Below are 16,446 nucleotides of genomic sequence, written 5' to 3' on the forward strand. Positions count from 1 at the left end.
AAAGGTCTGACAGAGGGTGCTAAATGTTTTTTAAAAATAATCCTTTTTTTAGTAAATATCAACAGATTTACTTGCAAAAGAAAATTCATTCAGAAAACAGAGTAAATTTTCTTTTAAACAGAGATAGCAATTGTTCTTTGTACATAAAACAAGAGCTTAAATCCCTGCTTTAAAGTGTGGAACTCAGCCTTAACTATGGAGCTGCAACTGGTGTGTCTATAAAATAAGATGATTTTTTTTTTAAATGTTGAGGAAAATTTAGTCATTTTTGTCTGGAACCGTGAAAACCAGGGACTAACTGTGCTGACTTCAGGCAGGCACATGAGCATGGTGTCCATGGATGTCCTCATCTACCCAGCTATATAGTCATTTACAGTAATACAGTTCTGACCTGATATTTCTTGAAGAAAAGTTCTCAAATATGCTGAGTCACCTATCTGGTGGTTTTGTAACATGGCCAAGTGTACAGGACACACTAGACAAATTATTTTTTCCACTCTGTGTCAAGTTCAAGCAATGGACTTAGCCAGTTCAACCTAAGTTGCCTTAGATGGCTAGTTTGGGAAAGTAGTTAGCTGACCCATAGTTTAACCAATGCAAGCACATCTGCAGGTTGCATCATTAAAAGCCGGACACCTACCATTTAAAGTAGCTAAGTTTATAATTTACAGTATTACCCAGGTATATCATAGTTAAATTAAAAAAAAATTCAATTAATCACAAGATTAAAAAAAATAGTTGTGATCATCACAACGTTAAACAATAAGAGAATACAAAATTTAAATTTAGCATGGAAGCATGTCCTCTGGAATGGTGGTCGAAGCATGAAGGGACATATGAATGTTCAGCATATCCGGCACGTAAATACCTTGCAACACCAGCTACAACAATGCCATGTGAACGCCTGTTCTCACTTTCAGGTGACGACGTAAACATTTGTAAGTTGCACTTTCACGATAAAGAGATTGCACTATGGTACTTGTATGAGGAATTGAAAAATACTATTTCTTTTGTTTATCTTTTTTACAGCACAAGTATTTTAAACAAAAATATAGAACGAGCATTGTACACCTTGTATTCTGAATTGTAATTGAAATAAATATATTTGAAAATGCAGAAAACATCCAAAATATTTATATTTAAATTGGCATTCTATTATTGTTTAATCGTGAATTTTTTTAATCTAGTTAATTTGTTTTGCGTTAATCGCTTGAGTTAACTGTGATTAATTGACAGCCCTAGTGAAGACAGTTGTCATAAGTGTCCTTTACATGACAAAAGATGGTGTTGTTTTGGGGTTACTTACTGTGCCTAAATAAGGATTTTGTTTATAATTAAAACTGTGATTAAACAAAGAACAATATCCATATACTGACAATTTTTGATGTTTTATATAAGTTGTAAAACTGAATGAGCACCATACATTCACTTTTAACTTGGATGGTGAGATCAGAAAAGATCAAGTTAAATTTGGTTCATTTTTCTCCATTCAGAATTTGTTTCTGAATGACCGTAATGAGGGAGAAGCTGCAATGTGTTTTCTTTATTTTTTTTCTAGATAGTTTTATGACTGAACTGAATTCCCTCCTCCTCCAACCGATTTAGCTTTTTTGCACCAATGAAATGTTTTGCACCAGATACAGAATTAAAGTTGTATGGACTTTACTATAGATTTTAGTTATGCTTCTTTTCATAACTTTAATGTATACAGACTTACTTTTTTCATCTTAGGAGGCAAAACCACTTCAAGTTTTGCAACCCCTGTTGTCTTATAAGCTTCATTTCCTGTTCCACGCTCAATTGCTTCACATCTTATTTCTTCAAGAATGCACTCTGTTTCATTTTCACTGAGATTCACCTTGGCTGAATATTTCTGTGCAAGCTCCTAACAGAAAAATAAAAGAACATACATTAGTAAAACATAAAATAGTAAAACGTGCCATGTATGAAATAAAAGTGAAAAAAATGACCACAGAACAGTGAGGCAGAATACGTACCTTCAACTCCAGACCAGCTTCTTTATTTTCATTTGTGTATGGAGGTTTCCAAAGCTGAATTTTGTCTTCTCTTAAACAGTTTTTAAGTTTTGCTGCAAGGTATTTCTTTTGCGCCATTCTTTAATACAAAACACAATAGGAAAAATGAAAAAACTAATTAATCTGTTTGTATGGTTGTTTCTCTGATGAATCAAAAGACCTTGTTTAACTCAGGCCCAGATCCTCAAAGATATTTTGACATCTACCTCCCACTATTTTTACTTAAATCATCTAAATATCTTTGAGGATTTGGGCCTCAGGGAACATGCACTGTATTATTTAAAGTTCTGTAGGAAGACTGCATTTAATATAGTATTTTAAAAATACACTAAAACCAAATTTACAAAGATTCTAATTCAATTTTTACTGTGCTCTGATAATTATGGAATAATTGGGAAAACTTTTCTATTTAAACATTAACATTTTTTCTTTTCATTACGCCAGTTGCACAGGAGGATGGAACTTTGTTGGCAAGTGTTGATTTCAGCAAGATAATGGCTGCCAGCAAAACATCAGTAATGCAGTTTTTAAATATAAATAACCAAACAAGTGAAGTACAATATCAAACCAATAAATGAACTAACTCTGCAAATTTCATTTAAACTTGGAGATGGAAATTTGCTAACAATTGTACAGTATTTTCTTTAGTTTGCTTTTATATACTTCTCTTTATTGTAATTTCACTGTTTATAAGGAAAATTCATGGGTTAAAAATAATATATTAAAAAAACCAAAGACCCTGCTCCTGCTGCTGGCTCCATGCAGGTTAACCCCTGGGTCTCCACAGAGCTAGCTGGAGGACCAGGGCCCAATGTTTTCTAGGTTACCAGTGACATCTTAGATTATAAAAACTAAAAGAATTTTTAAATCACTTTTTTAACCATACATGTTCTATTTTTTCTCCATTTTCTTAACTGCCAACAGTCCTGGTTTTGGCCATGACTGCTCTGTCTTTACTAACCTATCTAGCTACCATTCTGGAATGTTGGCAGCTTGTAGCAACAGCAGGAAGCTAAGGAATAGTTTCAATTCCTGCTCTCTGCTGGAGTTCACTCTCTCACTGGTTGGATAAACAGGAGGCTATTACACCAGCTAAGCTCCCGCCCCCACTGAACCAAATCAGAACACTCATTATATTGAAGTGCCAACTCTGCTATACTGAAGGTCGAGCAGCACTTTCTGTGTAAAGATCAACTCTAAAATCGGCACGCTTACTCAGCTTGTCTTGAAAATTTCTGTGCCTCATGAGGGTGCTGGGTAGCGTTAGTGGTCCAAATTTGGGGTCACTTCAGCAAGGGGTTCCTGAGATACAGCCCTCCAAAAAAGCCAGCATTTTACAAAATCAACAGGTTCTTTTTGTTTCTTTTTTCCACATACCCGGAGTTCAAACCATGGCTCTACTTGTCCCCCCACTGATCTCATTCACTTGACATTTTATCTCAGCTGGTGCCTGGCACCCACTGTCCCTTTGGCAAAGCAATACTGACAAAGATAATATGGAAGAGTTCAGCTGCCTAGAACAGTATGTGATAAAACTCACAAGCCAGAGATTGAAACGCACATGTGCAGCAAGTCTATGCATGAGGGTGTGTAGGCAATCCATTGTCACAGTAATTTGGTGGCTCCAGGGGACATAGTGCAGATATCACTGAAGCTGAGCTTCACACGTACACTATAAATTCAAACCCTACCCTTGGCAGAAGCCTGAGAATGACCTTTAGTCATGCTGCACCTGACTGTGTTGAGGGATTTTTCTACTTTTGGGAAATGTGTCCTGCTAATTTGTACAGATAATTTAGAAAGGGCTCCAAGTATTTTCTGAAAGATAATGAATTACACATGCTCTACGCTGATACGTGAGAATGACTGCTGGGCATGTTGCTACTCAAATGCCTAATCCATTTTACACCCCCCGCTTCACCCTAACGAACAGGATTTCATCTACCACTACTATGCTTTCATTTACCCACCATAACACTCACATACCACTCATGCATCCTACTTCACTGGTGACAATCCTGGGCACAGCTACTGACACTCTACACAACTCAGCCCTGAAATGAGGCAAACTGCATCCCTCAGTGTACACACTCAAGGTGAGGGGCAGGCAGAGGCACTCAGAGACTCTGCTCCCAAAGGGCAGGACCCCGCAGATTACCTCATATCACAATCACAGCTCTGACAAATTTATCCCACTAATCCCTCCACCATTCAACACAGCTACATGTAAAAAAAACAAAGACAGCTGAAGCGCATGCCGATAATTCCGCAGTGGCTATTGTCAACCTCAGGAGGGGCAGAGTTAAGATTCCACTAGTGTGTAACTTAGCCTCTGAATACCAGCAAATAAAGAGTTATGTTTTGCTGAATTTGATGTTATGAAAAGGCATGAGATACTGCCAGGCAACCTTTACTTTGTGTTAATAAATTGCTTTGTGACTCTAACACTCTATCTCTGCCTCAGCCAGAACAGGCAGAGTGAAAGCAGGCCCGGGGGTGGGGTGGGGTGGGGGAGTAAAACTCTTGAACAGCTAATATTGACCTACCAAGTTAGAGGAGTCACATCCTGGTAAAATAGGAAACCAAGGTAGTGGAGAGAGGTAGGAGGTAGAAATGGAGGAGATACAAGGGAAAAACCTGAATGCACATGAAGGCTTCTGGTGGGTGACTTTTGGACCCTAGACACCCAAGCTTATTTAGAAAAAGTATTCCTCAGCTTACATGGAAAGTTTTTTTAAATGTTGGCATTTACACATTCATTCCTCTAAAACTGGATGGTAAAAATAGATTGATCAGTTTCTCCTTTGCTTGTAGATAGCTTCACTTTCCGATCTTGTATATTAGGGCAGTGCTAGAAACAGTTCATGGGAAATGGGGAAAAAATTAGAAACGTTTCTATTAATATTTGATTTTGAAAAGGTCCTCCCTTCCTAAAAACAAAAACCTAACTTGTAGGCAAAGGCTACCCTTGCCAGGAGACAGTCTCCCTGTAATCTGATAGACACTAAATCAATTTACACTTGGATGACATTTGGAAGCTTCTTTGCAACCACAAAGACAAGAAACTGTTTTGTTTTTAAATAGAAAAGTAAATTGTGCAGAAATTGACGTAAGCTGCCCTGTCCGTTTTGTTTCTATTATTTTGTAGTAGCCCTTCTCCAGGCTTAAGAGTAAAGGGCCTAACACAGTCACATAAGAATAAAGCACTGGGGGTATTACTAATACAGTCTTCTCCCTATGACAGGTTTCAGAGTAGCAGCCGTGTTAGTCTGTATTCACAAAAAGAAAAGGAGTACTTGTGGCACTTTAGAGACTAACCAATTTATTTGAGCATAAGCTTTCGTGAGCTACAGCTCACTTCATCGGATGCGATGAAGTGAGCTGTAGCTCACGAAAGCTTATGCTCAAATAAATTGGTTAGTCTCTAAGGTGCCACAAGTACTCCTTTTCTTCTCCCTATGTTTTCATCCGCACACAAGCAATTCTTTTTTAGGCAGCTTTTAATTCATTTACCCCATTATTATTTACTATTTTTATCTTTTTTGAATTCTGGAAATCATTTTATAGCAGATATTTTACTTAACATATATTGCCCTAAATAATAAATTATCCAAGTAACAGAGACTATGACGTTTGTTGAGACCAGATTAAAAATCTCAAATTGTTACACTGTATCTACATGCAAACCTCCTTTAGATGTTTTACTAAAACTCCAGATATGTTCTTTTTGTAACAGTTTCCATTTCCCTAAGTCTTCAAAATATACTTGTCACATTGGAGCATATACTAACATCAATGTGCAGAATTTTAAATACAAACTGAATCTGAAAACTGATCATACATACAGTGGCTATACTATCAACAATTTTTGGTATAGTTTTGTAAATCAAGCTTAGTTGTGATTTTTATTAAACTATTAAAACAGAAAAAAGGGACTGAAAAATCCTAAGTTAAATGTATTTTACTCCTGTTCTAACAAATTATCTTAAGAATATCTCTATAAAAAACAAAGTAGTTTCATTTTTGTAAATGCAAAGGTTCAAGCAAACTTTTTAACCTATAAAAATCATCCATGTTTATTAAACAGAAAGTTGAGAGCCATTTTCTGATCTTACTATTAATATTCATTCATGACTAGTAAACTGCAGTATTCAAAACAGAATCCTTCATAAAACATTTAGACATACCTCTCCATCGTCCGACATTAATGTTCCTGGAATGATTCAACTTTCACTTTCGTGATGCGTCACTAAAAGCTTTGGGGTATTTCCCAAAGCTGTTTTCAATAAAACTGTGGGGGTATTTCCCAATGGATGTTTTGAATGTAACATCAGATGTTTATGAATAAAAAGCAGTCACAGAATCAGTTGCTCCCCTCTTCTAGATGACACACAAGAGCAAATGGGTAAAGAAATGAGATTTGGCAGCCACATAGAGGGAGGGGAGCAGGGGCTATGTGGTGAAAGCTGGCTGAGCAAAACACAATAACTTGGGCTTTCCTCAAAGTGAGGCGGCATGGCCAGCTCAAGGGGGAAGCTGATGTGGCATGGTCTCCTGGGACCCAGAGACCACAGTAGTGTCATGGTGGTTAATGTTAGAAGTTCCATGGAAGGACTTGGACTCATACACTGCAGATTCTCTACTAGGCATGCAGACCTGGACTTTCCCAGAGAAGCCTGGCCTGTACAGCCACTGCTCCTTCAAATCTAGCATCCCCGCCTCAGTGAAAGAATGATACAGCAGTGATGGGTATTTCATAAGTGCAGACAGGTATGTAAGTACTAAAATAATTATAGCTCTACATTCTCCCTTTCTGTGGCAGTGGCTAATCCTGCCCGTAACCATTCGCAGATAATCAAATGCAACTTGATCTTTGTGGCACTGATCTACTTAACCATGCCACGGAGTCAAGCCTAATGGAAATGAGAGATTAGTTATTAGGGGGGTTGGGTGGGGGGGAGAATGGCACTGTCATTGTCTTTAGGATATGCAGCTATCGTGCTAAAAAGTACTACCAGTTCCAGAAATTGGGTGTATTTTTAAATAAAAAGTATCCAAATATAGTAAGAGTAGGGTAGTATGCTATGCTCTGTAAGGTCCTGTATACACTAGTAAAATGCTCAGACTATGTCTACACTACAGCCACCATACGGGCACCACTACAGTGCCACAGTGCAGACGTTTCCAAGAGTGATGCAAAGCGCATTGGCGTTGATGTGGTTAATCCATCTTTCCAAGGGCTCGCCTACACTTACACTGCCCCAGCAGCGCTGTTAGCGTTCAGTGAAGATGCTACCTAGGCCAACGGGAGGGCTTCTCCCGTCAGCATAGGCCCTCCAGCTCCCGGAGAGGCGGTAGCTACGTAGATGGGAGCAGCTCTCCCATCGACCCGGCGCTGCTCACACGGGGAATTAGGTCGGTGTAACTGTGTCGCTTATGGGTGTGAATGTTCCACACCCCGAGCCACGTAGTTATAGGCAGCGTAGAGCTGGGCCAAGAGGCAGTACCTACATCGACGAAAGAATTCACTGGGCCCTAGGTCGACCTAACGGCGCCGCTCAGAGCAAGAAATCTGTCACAGCCCTGAGCCACGTAAGTGTCGATCTAATTTTTAAGCACCATCTAGACCTCAGGTCTGCAGCTCACTCCCCGAGCGGGGGGAGGGTTACCGACCCACCTAAGCCTCTCCCCACCTCTAACCTAACCACGCCTGCCTAACACCGGGTGTCACAGCGGTAAAGCCACTCGCGGGGAGCGAGCGATGGGCCCGTCCTCTACTAGTGCAGACGAGCCCCCAGCCCAGCTGCCGTCTGGGGCCCCAGCGGCGGCTGCTTCTCAGTGGCCGGTGCCGCGACCCCCTTGCAGGGTCCGTGGGTCACGGGGCGGGGTCCTCCCGGAGGGGGAGGGGGAAGGGGAGGGGGAGGAGCCGCGTGCGTGTGTGTGTGGAGGGGGCACCGGGCAACACAGCGCCTGCGTCCCCCCGCGGCGGCGGCAGAGGCAGTAGGGGGCGGGGACAGTTGAGGAGGGGGCGGGGGCGGGGCCCGGCTGCGCCAGCGCGTGGCTGAGTCTCTCCCAGGGGCGGGAAGGCCCCGCCCCCACCCGCCGGGGATCGCTCACCTGTGCACCTGTCGCTACGCGGCGGGCTCCCGGCCGTTTGTTTACGCTGCGTTCGCACGGCCAGCGGGGCGGGGCAGCCGGCTCCCTACGGAAGCCCGGAAGCGGCGAAGGGTGCGGGGAACGTGAACTCTCTTAGCCTCATATCCCTGCGCTCCCCTAGGGGGCGCCATCTGGCTGGGGCCGAGGGTGGGGGTCTGGTGAGGCCCAGCCCTCGCCGTGGTAAAAAAGAGGTGGGGCGGCGGCCGGAACGGGACAGACTCCGGGAAAGAGCCATTTCCCTTCTTCTGACGTGCCCTGCTTTGCCGAGGTTCCCTCCCGCTGCTCGTGTCTCCTCTCTTGCGAGGAGGGGAGGCCATTACAGCTTCTTCTCATAGGCCCCATCTGCGCGTGTGGGAGCCCCGGGGGATCCTCTCCCCGTGAAAATTCTCTCTGGCCTTGTCTGCATGGGGGAAGGTGGCACCAGCATTAGCTATTCCAACATCCTTGTTATGGTGTAATTGAGCTACTCCAGAATAGCGAGGCTGGGTAATTTCCCTGTGTAGACAATCCCTGTTTAGGCAACATTGTGTTGGGGACACTGGGGCATGGCCACTAGGTAACTCGAGGGGATGGAAAACCACGTGTGTCGATGAAGCCCCCTCGCACTAGGCCCCGGTGTCCTTGGCCCCCCCTCCTGCCTGGAGGCACTCGCAGCAGCTCTGCGTGCTAGGCCCAAGTGTCCTTGGCCCCCCCGCCTGGAGGCACACACAGCAGTTATGCTGAGAATCTGCAACAGTATGTTGCAGAGTCAGACTGCCTGAAACTAAGCAAGGCCAAACAGGGCAGATATGGCAGAACAATGCTCAATAAAGCAGCTTTATGTATAGTTTAACAAATGATACAGAGAATCAGGGAACTAGCTGGGAACTGGATTGGCTGGCTATATGGATACTTGGAGCAGCTTGCTATTGGATAAGTATGCTGGGAAAAAGGATGTATAAAAGCCTGTGTAACTTCCTGCTCTGTGTGCAGGATTTGAGATTTTATTCTCCCTGTACCTTTTTGCAGCTGCAAATAAATTTTTCTGTTTCTCCACCCCGTTGTGATTATTGGGTGCAGCACACCAGGTAACGAACCAACTCAAGCTGTTGTTCAGCCTCTCGGCGCTGGGTGCCGGCAACAATTGTGAATGTAACCAGGATAGCTGATGCTGCACCCTGCAACCTTTTAAATGTGAATCCCACAGGTAGCACAGTGCAGTGAAGAGGACACTGAACTGGGATTCAGGAGCTCTGGCTGTGCCACTGACCTGCCTTGTGACCTTGGGCAAATTGCCTCAGTCTCCTGACCTGTAGGATATTTACCTGTTTTTTAAGAAATAGGTCTATGACTCTATGCAAGAGCGAAGGCTATGAATACACTAGGAATGCTTCACTGTTATAGGAATACTGGCATACTATACTAGCAAAGAATTCCTAGTGTGGACACAGCTATGCTGGCAAAGCTACACAGACTTCACACCGTTCTTTTGGGTTGCAGATCTAATGAATACCTCAGAAATTGCAGTGTAGTCCCATACCCATCCCTAGTTTTTCTATAGTGCTTTCCATCAGTAGATCTCAGAAGTGCTTACAAAGGAGGCAAACATCATTATCCCCATTTTACGGATAGAAATGGAGTTCAGCAGGGAGGGAGAAGTGCAGTGCTGGGGCAACTGTTAAGAAGTTTAGCAGTTTTAAAACTCATTGTTCTCCTAAGGTGTTTCTCAGGGAGATTGCATTACCCCTTGCTGAGAGAGCAGTGTCTGCCAGCCCACTACAAGTCCTGCCCAGGTCAATGGTATAGTAAAGAGAAGAGTGACGGCCATGGCAGTGTGTAATTATGAGTGCAGATGTGGGATTGTGGAGAGACACAGAGAAAATGGCTGGAGTTGTTAGGATGGGGTAAAATACTATGATGTTCCCAGCTGTTTTTGTTATCTTCATGGGCATGTGAGCAGCCCGTGGTGCACAGCTGCAGCTATGAGTCTCCTGAGGTGGCAGCATGAGCTCTGACAACCAGCTGCAAACGTTCCCAGGCTCAACACTGCTCCATCGAGCATAGGAAGGCTCAGTGGAAGTTTATGAATGAGTAGTGATTTGAAGTTGTGGTGGGCACAGAGAAAATGGAAGGTAGGCCTAGTCTACACTTAAAACATAGACTGGCATAGCTATGTCATTCAGGGACAAGAAAAAACACCCCCCAACCCCTGGTGACATAGCTATGCTGACAACCCCCCTCCTCCAGCGTAGGCACAACTATGCTAACAGAAGAGTGCTTCTGTTGACATAGCTAATTTCCTTTAGGGAGGTGGTGTTCCTATAGGGCTTGTCTACACTACCAGCTGGATCTACGTGCAGCGATCGATCCAGCGTGGGTTGATTTATCATGTCTAGCATAGACGCGATAAATCGACCATCGATTGCTCTAGTGTCAACTCCGGTACTCCACCTCAACGAGAAGTGCGACACACCACAGTGAAGACACCGCGGTAAGTAGATCTAAGTACATTGAATTCAGCTACGTTATTTATGTAGCTGAATTTGCGTAACTTAGATCAATCCCCACACACCCCCATAGTGTAGACCAGCCTATACTGAAAAACTCCCGTCAGCGTATGCTGCATCTTCACTAGGGGGCTATGTCATTATAGCTATGGCAGTATAGGCTCTGTAGTGTAGACATAGCCTCAGGGTATGTCTGTGCTACAGCAGCTGTGTTCTTCTGTTGTAGCACCGTAGTGTAGATGCTTCCTACATCCTCAGAAGGGTTTTTCCTGGTGGTGTTAATTCATCTCTTCAAGAGGAGTTAGCTAAGTCAACAGAAGAATCCTTCTGTTGCCTAGCCATGTCTACACCAGGAGATAGTTAAAGCTACCTACTGTGCCCAGGGCATGACATTTTTCACAGTCCTGAGTGATGTAGCTAGGTTTTCAAGTGTAGACCAGGCATCAGAATACCTTCCCCTTTCAGAAAGACCTCAGCAGAATTGCAGCTGCATATGTGCACTGTAGGAAAACCTTAGGCCTTGTCTACACATGCAATTGTATGACTTTAGCTATGCTGGTAAAACCTGAGTGTGGACACAGTTATATCAGTATAAAGATATAATAGAGGTATACTGTTGTTAGGATATAGATATTCAGGCCTGTCTGTAAAGGCCTATACTCTAAGAATTTAGGTGTATTCTTATCACTTGGCTAGTGATAGAGGTATAAAAGAAAGAATCAAAATCACTGTCTGCTGGTGTAAGGGCCTTCTCTTACTGTGACAGTCTGAGGCCCTGTTCTTAGGCTAAGGCCTTTGGCTAAGCAGCAGAGGCAGCCATAAGCTGGGAAGCGACTGGTCACATCCTCACATTCCAAACTAGTCACACTGAAATAAGGTGCTATTCGGCTGTTAGGAATACAATCCTGTCCTATATTCTTATCACCTCCAGAGAAAGGGAAGTGCCTAGAAAATGTAAAAGGAAACTTAGTTTGATAGCATCCTGTCTGGCAAGAACTCACTTATCAATAGCTGGGATGTGAAATCCTCACTTCTGTGTTGTCTTGTCATTGTAGTTCCCACTTTGCTATTGTTTGTCTGTATAATCTCTGTCTGGTTCTGTGATTGTTCCTGTCTACTGTATAATTAATTTTGCTGGGTGTAAACTAATTAAGGTGGTGGGATATAATTGGTTACATAATCATGTTACAATATGTTAGGATTGGTTAGTTAAATTTCAGGAAAATGATTGGTTAAGGTATAGCTAAGCAGAACTCAAGTTTTACTATATAATCTGTAGTCAATGAGGAAGTTAGTGGGTGGGGGTGGGCCTAGGGGTAAGGGAGATGGGAACAGGGAATGGGGGTAAGAAAATTGGAATCATGTTTTGCTAAAGGGGGAAATGGGAACAGGGAATGGGAGTAAGGAAGTTGGAATCATGTTTGGCTAAGGGTAGGAATGGGAACAGGGACACAGGTGTAAGGCTCTGTGGTGTCAGAGCTGGGAAGGAGGATACTAAGGAAGGAAACTGGAATCATGCTTGCTGGAAGTTCACCCCAATAAACATCGAATTGTTTGCACCTTTGGACTTCGGGTATTGTTGCTCTCTATTCATGCGAGAAGGACCAGGAAAGTAGGGTGAAGGAATAAGCCCCCTAACAACTGTATCATAGAAATGCAGGGTTGGAAGAGACATTGTGGGGTGATCAAATCCCAGCCCCCTGTGCTGAGGCAGGACCAACTATACTTGAGCCATCCCTGACAGGTGTTTGGCAGTCTGAAGGACAAAGTTGTGTTTATAGCAGCCTTCGCAGGACTTGAAGCCCTTCTGGATGGAGCTGATGGCTCCTCCATTCACTGACCAGTCTGTGATCCTAGCCCCAAGGCAGCTGGCATACAGTTTGTACATGGTGGAATAGAGAGAGATGGGTCTCCAGTTACTGGAGTTGTCTCACTCGCCTTTCTTGTAGACGAACACCGTCATGGACTTCTTTCAGAAGCTGGAAGGACTGTAGAAGTGTTTGCATTTGTTGAAAATGGCAGTTAATACCAGGCAACTGGGGTCTTGTTTTTTCAGGAAGCTATAGCAAATGCCATCTTTTTCTGGGTCTGTGTTTTTGGTCTTTTGTAAGTCTGGTCATTACTTCCCACAATGTAAAGTCTTGTTCCAGGTCCTCTGCATAGTCAACCCGGGGTAGAGGATGAAGGCACCTTGGGCGCATCTTCCGTTGGTGTAGGCTGCTCTGTGCTATATATGCTCTGTGGTTATGCCAGCATAGCTATGCGGTTCTGTGCATATGGTGCCATAGTAGTGTAGATACAGGCTAGAGCAATGGAACAGATTTTTTCCATCGCTGTACAAACTCCAGGATTGCTGTAGGTCGGTTGGCAAAACTATATCAGACAGATGTGTGGATTTTTCAACCCTTTGAGAGCAGTAGCTGTGTCAACCTAAGATTAAGTGTAGACCAGGCCTTAGAAATTAATCCATGATCTCTGCCAACAGCCTGATTCAATAGCTCTAAGGTATGAGCAACCAGTTTATCTCAATGGAGTGTTTGCAACTCAAAGAGAATACCTTATTGAGATGAATACAACTTAATATAAAAGCTCCAAGACAAATGATCTGTCCATTCAGCTCAAAAGGGTATTAAGTACAATATTAAAGTCTCTAGTTGTAATTTGCCCTTTCCTAAATTGCAAGGAAGTCTACAAAGATTTAAATTTAAAAAGAGTAAGTCTTGCTCTACATTTAAAATGTATGCTGGCATAGCTATGTCCTCCTCTCAGAGTTTGCTGCATCTATATTTTCTGTGCCTTTTAATTATTACCTAATAAAAATAGATTGTCTTCAATTGATCATTGTTTAAAAAATCAAAACATTAATAAATAATAAATTACTGGAGATTTCTTGGCTTCTATTGTGTGAGGCTGGCTAATTTATTGCCCAGTCCAACTACCATTGAAGTCATTGGTTATCCCACCTTTGAATTTAATTTAGCTGGATCAGGCTCTTAAACACTGATAACTGTGTGAGGTTTTTGCCCTCGGCTTTAACGTCTGTCTTTACCATCCCTAACTGTAAACTGATTGGAGAACTAGGCCAAAAATCATAGAATCATAGAATATCAGGGTTGGAAGGGACCTCAGGAAGTCATCTAGTCCAACCCCCTGCTTAAAGCAGGAGCAATCCCCAATTTCTGCCCCAGATCCCTAAATGACCTCCGCAAGGATTGAGCTCACAACCCTGGGTTTAGCAGGCCAATGCTCAAACCACTGAGCTCTCCCTCCCGCCCCCCAATCCCAAAGCATATTGCGCAGTTAAGATGATCCTGTTAAAAGTTTGGAGCAACTAATTCTGTGTAGTATATTAATATTTATAGACCAGTTTTAATATAAAAGTGCTATCATATTATTTTGGTTATTAGGAAACTATATTTCCTTGAAGTTTGTCTCATAAAGCAGGGGCCCCACTTACTCAGAACTTATTTTAAGACTTGTCTAGAGGGGAAGTTGACAGGCAACTGGTATTCCCCTATAGCTATGTCAGTCTGTGTGTGGACTCTCCATTCCAGAATCAGTGTGACTTTATTCTAGAATAATTATGGAATAAAGTTATTTTTTTTCCAGAATAGGGTGCCCACATGTGGGATTTATACTGGCATAGCTATAAAAGCTCTAAGATATATGAAATTAATAGTCTAATAAATAAGTGCCGATCAATTTCCCTGTACAGATAAGTCCTTTAGTAGCTTTGGCTGTGTAACAAGTCAAATGGAAAGTTTACATCTCAGTACCAAATCTAATACTGAAGCACATAATAGCTTATTTTGGAAGGTGAAGAACGTTTTTACTAGCACAGAGTACCAAAGAATGAGAAGTGAGAAATGGAAAGATGTTCTAAGTTTTCTAGTCCATCCCCTGGCCACTGTAAAATAATTCCCCATAGTGTTCAGTATTTTCTAGGGCTTTGCTCATTCCATCTCAGAATGACCCAAAAAATTGTTTCTTCACCATGTCCCTTGGAAGTACATACTGTACATCTGATTTATCTTGTATGTTTATGTTAGCTAGCACCAATTCTTTCATTGAAAACCATATCACAACTTGAATAATTCATCTTACTGTGGCAGCAACAACACAAGGCACAGGTGTGTTTCTAATTCACAGCTGGAAGAAACAATTAACAGCATGTGGGATTTATGAATAGGAAAAGCATTTGGATATTTACTGTATTGAATGCCATTAAGGACAGCAACAGAAATATGCTATGATGGTTTTATTCACTGTTTTAGGATACACACAGGAAAATCAATCAAATAATTTGTGGAAGTAAATGAATAATAAAACCTCATGTTGACTAGAACGCGTTAATCACCCTTGCTACTGTTGTTCTAAAACCTGCTTCATTTGTTGCTTGTTCAGACAGCTAATCGAATTATGCAGTACTGAAATCCAGTCCAGTTGCTTCATCAGCAGTTTTTGTAAATCCTACTCTTTGCTACAGCTTTTTCAAATGATTTGTGATCTCACTATGATAGAATTCTTGTCCCTCAAAAATCAGTAGTTTGGATTTAGAAGGAAAAAAAGGAATCAATGCAAAATGAGTTAACATTAGGTGTTCCTATATTTGAAGGTACAAAAATGGGTATGGATAATCCTGATGTTGCTCTAGGTATAAAAATTCTTTATTGTCCAATACTCTTTATGACATTGCAACTCATTTAACAGACTTTTCACTCTGTGAACTTCTAAAACATGTTGATTGGCCCATGCAAATTCTTACTATATAAAGTACTGACCCCTTACTTAGTAAGTCAAAAGTTGAATTGAAAAATTAGTTTACTGAAATTTTATTTTAAATTTTAACTAAACTTTACACATTACTGAAATTTCTTTATGGTGAGACATATAATCCAAGTCTTTTTGCAGCTTCTGAGATCCTGGGTGTTTTTTTCCGAGGGAAAGGGTAATAGCTTAGTTTGCTGGATATGGGTGTACATTTTGTGGATGAAATCTGTTGGTGTGTCCAAATTGCTGAAGAGACTGACTTCAAAGGAGGCTTCTGGCAGATGCCTGAAATGGAGTTGCTATTCTCTTCAGTGGGACTGTTTAACATACTTGAATTTCCCAGTTCATCGAGTGATACTGTGGAATGTTCACTTGCAGTTAGTGTTTTTTCATATGGCAGCATGACATTTTCCTTCACAGTCAGTCTCTCATTGTCAAAACTAATCTGTTCATTCTTGCAATGGGCAAGATCACTTGGAACCTTCTGACAATCAGCTTGTACTAGACGGTGGATTCCCAGGTGTGTACGCCATGGTGAACTGTCTTGTACATTGCCATTGGAAGTTAAGTCCAGTGTGACCTTTCTGACAGGAATGTGTTCTTTAAATTCTTTTGGTTTCCTTATTTTCTTATTTATTAAAATGCCATTGACCATTGATTCCCCAGGAACAGGCTGATTCTCACCTGTGAAGAAAATGCATATTTCTACATTATTACATTGGCAAAAATTAAAGATCCAACTTCCATGCCACAAACTCAACCTTAGGAGCTCTAAGGGGTCAATGTGTCTGCACTTTTTCTCTGTGGCTAATTAGAGTGCAAGTTCCTTTAGTATGTGGGTGCAGAGGGGAAATGTTTCAAAGTCCTGAGTACCCAAGTGGTGCTCCATCAGTCAATCAAATAATAATTGAGACTTATAAAGGAAATACTGATATTAGCATAAAACCCAATAATAAATTAGATTATCTTCAATTTTTAATCATCAATGAGCAAGAATT

General features: G+C 41.9%; 2 protein-coding genes across 13 annotated transcripts in view; both read right to left on the reverse strand.

Moving 5' to 3' along the window:
* The window catches only part of NUB1 (negative regulator of ubiquitin like proteins 1), a 374,196-nt gene that overhangs the window by 24,474 nt on the left and 333,276 nt on the right, over nucleotides 1-16,446 (reverse strand). For 4 of the 11 annotated variants that reach the window (XM_073334642.1, XM_073334636.1, XM_073334635.1 and 1 more), the window contains exons 1-5: nucleotides 8,154-8,261; nucleotides 6,224-6,416; nucleotides 4,758-4,887; nucleotides 1,998-2,115; nucleotides 1,718-1,885 (exon numbers count right to left, since the gene is read on the reverse strand). The exons of 3 other annotated variants lie outside the window; for them this stretch is intronic. In XM_073334642.1, coding sequence (XP_073190743.1) covers nucleotides 1,718-1,885; nucleotides 1,998-2,115; nucleotides 4,758-4,792 — 321 coding nt within the window. In that variant the 5' untranslated portion in view covers nucleotides 4,793-4,887; nucleotides 6,224-6,416; nucleotides 8,154-8,261. Of the gene's footprint in view, nucleotides 1-1,717; nucleotides 1,886-1,997; nucleotides 2,116-3,251; nucleotides 3,363-4,582; nucleotides 4,698-4,757; nucleotides 4,888-6,223; nucleotides 6,417-8,153; nucleotides 8,263-16,446 lie in introns of those variants that run through there. 4 more of the 11 variants (XM_073334637.1, XM_073334639.1, XM_073334640.1 and 1 more) reach the window with 4 other exon arrangements.
* The window catches only part of C2H9orf152 (chromosome 2 C9orf152 homolog), a 29,782-nt gene continuing 28,248 nt past the window's right edge, over nucleotides 14,913-16,446 (reverse strand). For both annotated transcript variants that reach the window (XM_073334657.1, XM_073334658.1), the window contains one exon: nucleotides 14,913-16,132. In XM_073334657.1, the coding sequence (XP_073190758.1) occupies nucleotides 15,555-16,132 (578 nt within the window). In that variant the 3' untranslated portion in view covers nucleotides 14,913-15,554. The remainder of the gene's footprint in view (nucleotides 16,133-16,446) is intronic.

Source organism: Lepidochelys kempii, chromosome 2, assembly GCF_965140265.1.
Source record: "Lepidochelys kempii isolate rLepKem1 chromosome 2, rLepKem1.hap2, whole genome shotgun sequence".
Classification (NCBI taxonomy): domain Eukaryota; kingdom Metazoa; phylum Chordata; order Testudines; family Cheloniidae; genus Lepidochelys; species Lepidochelys kempii.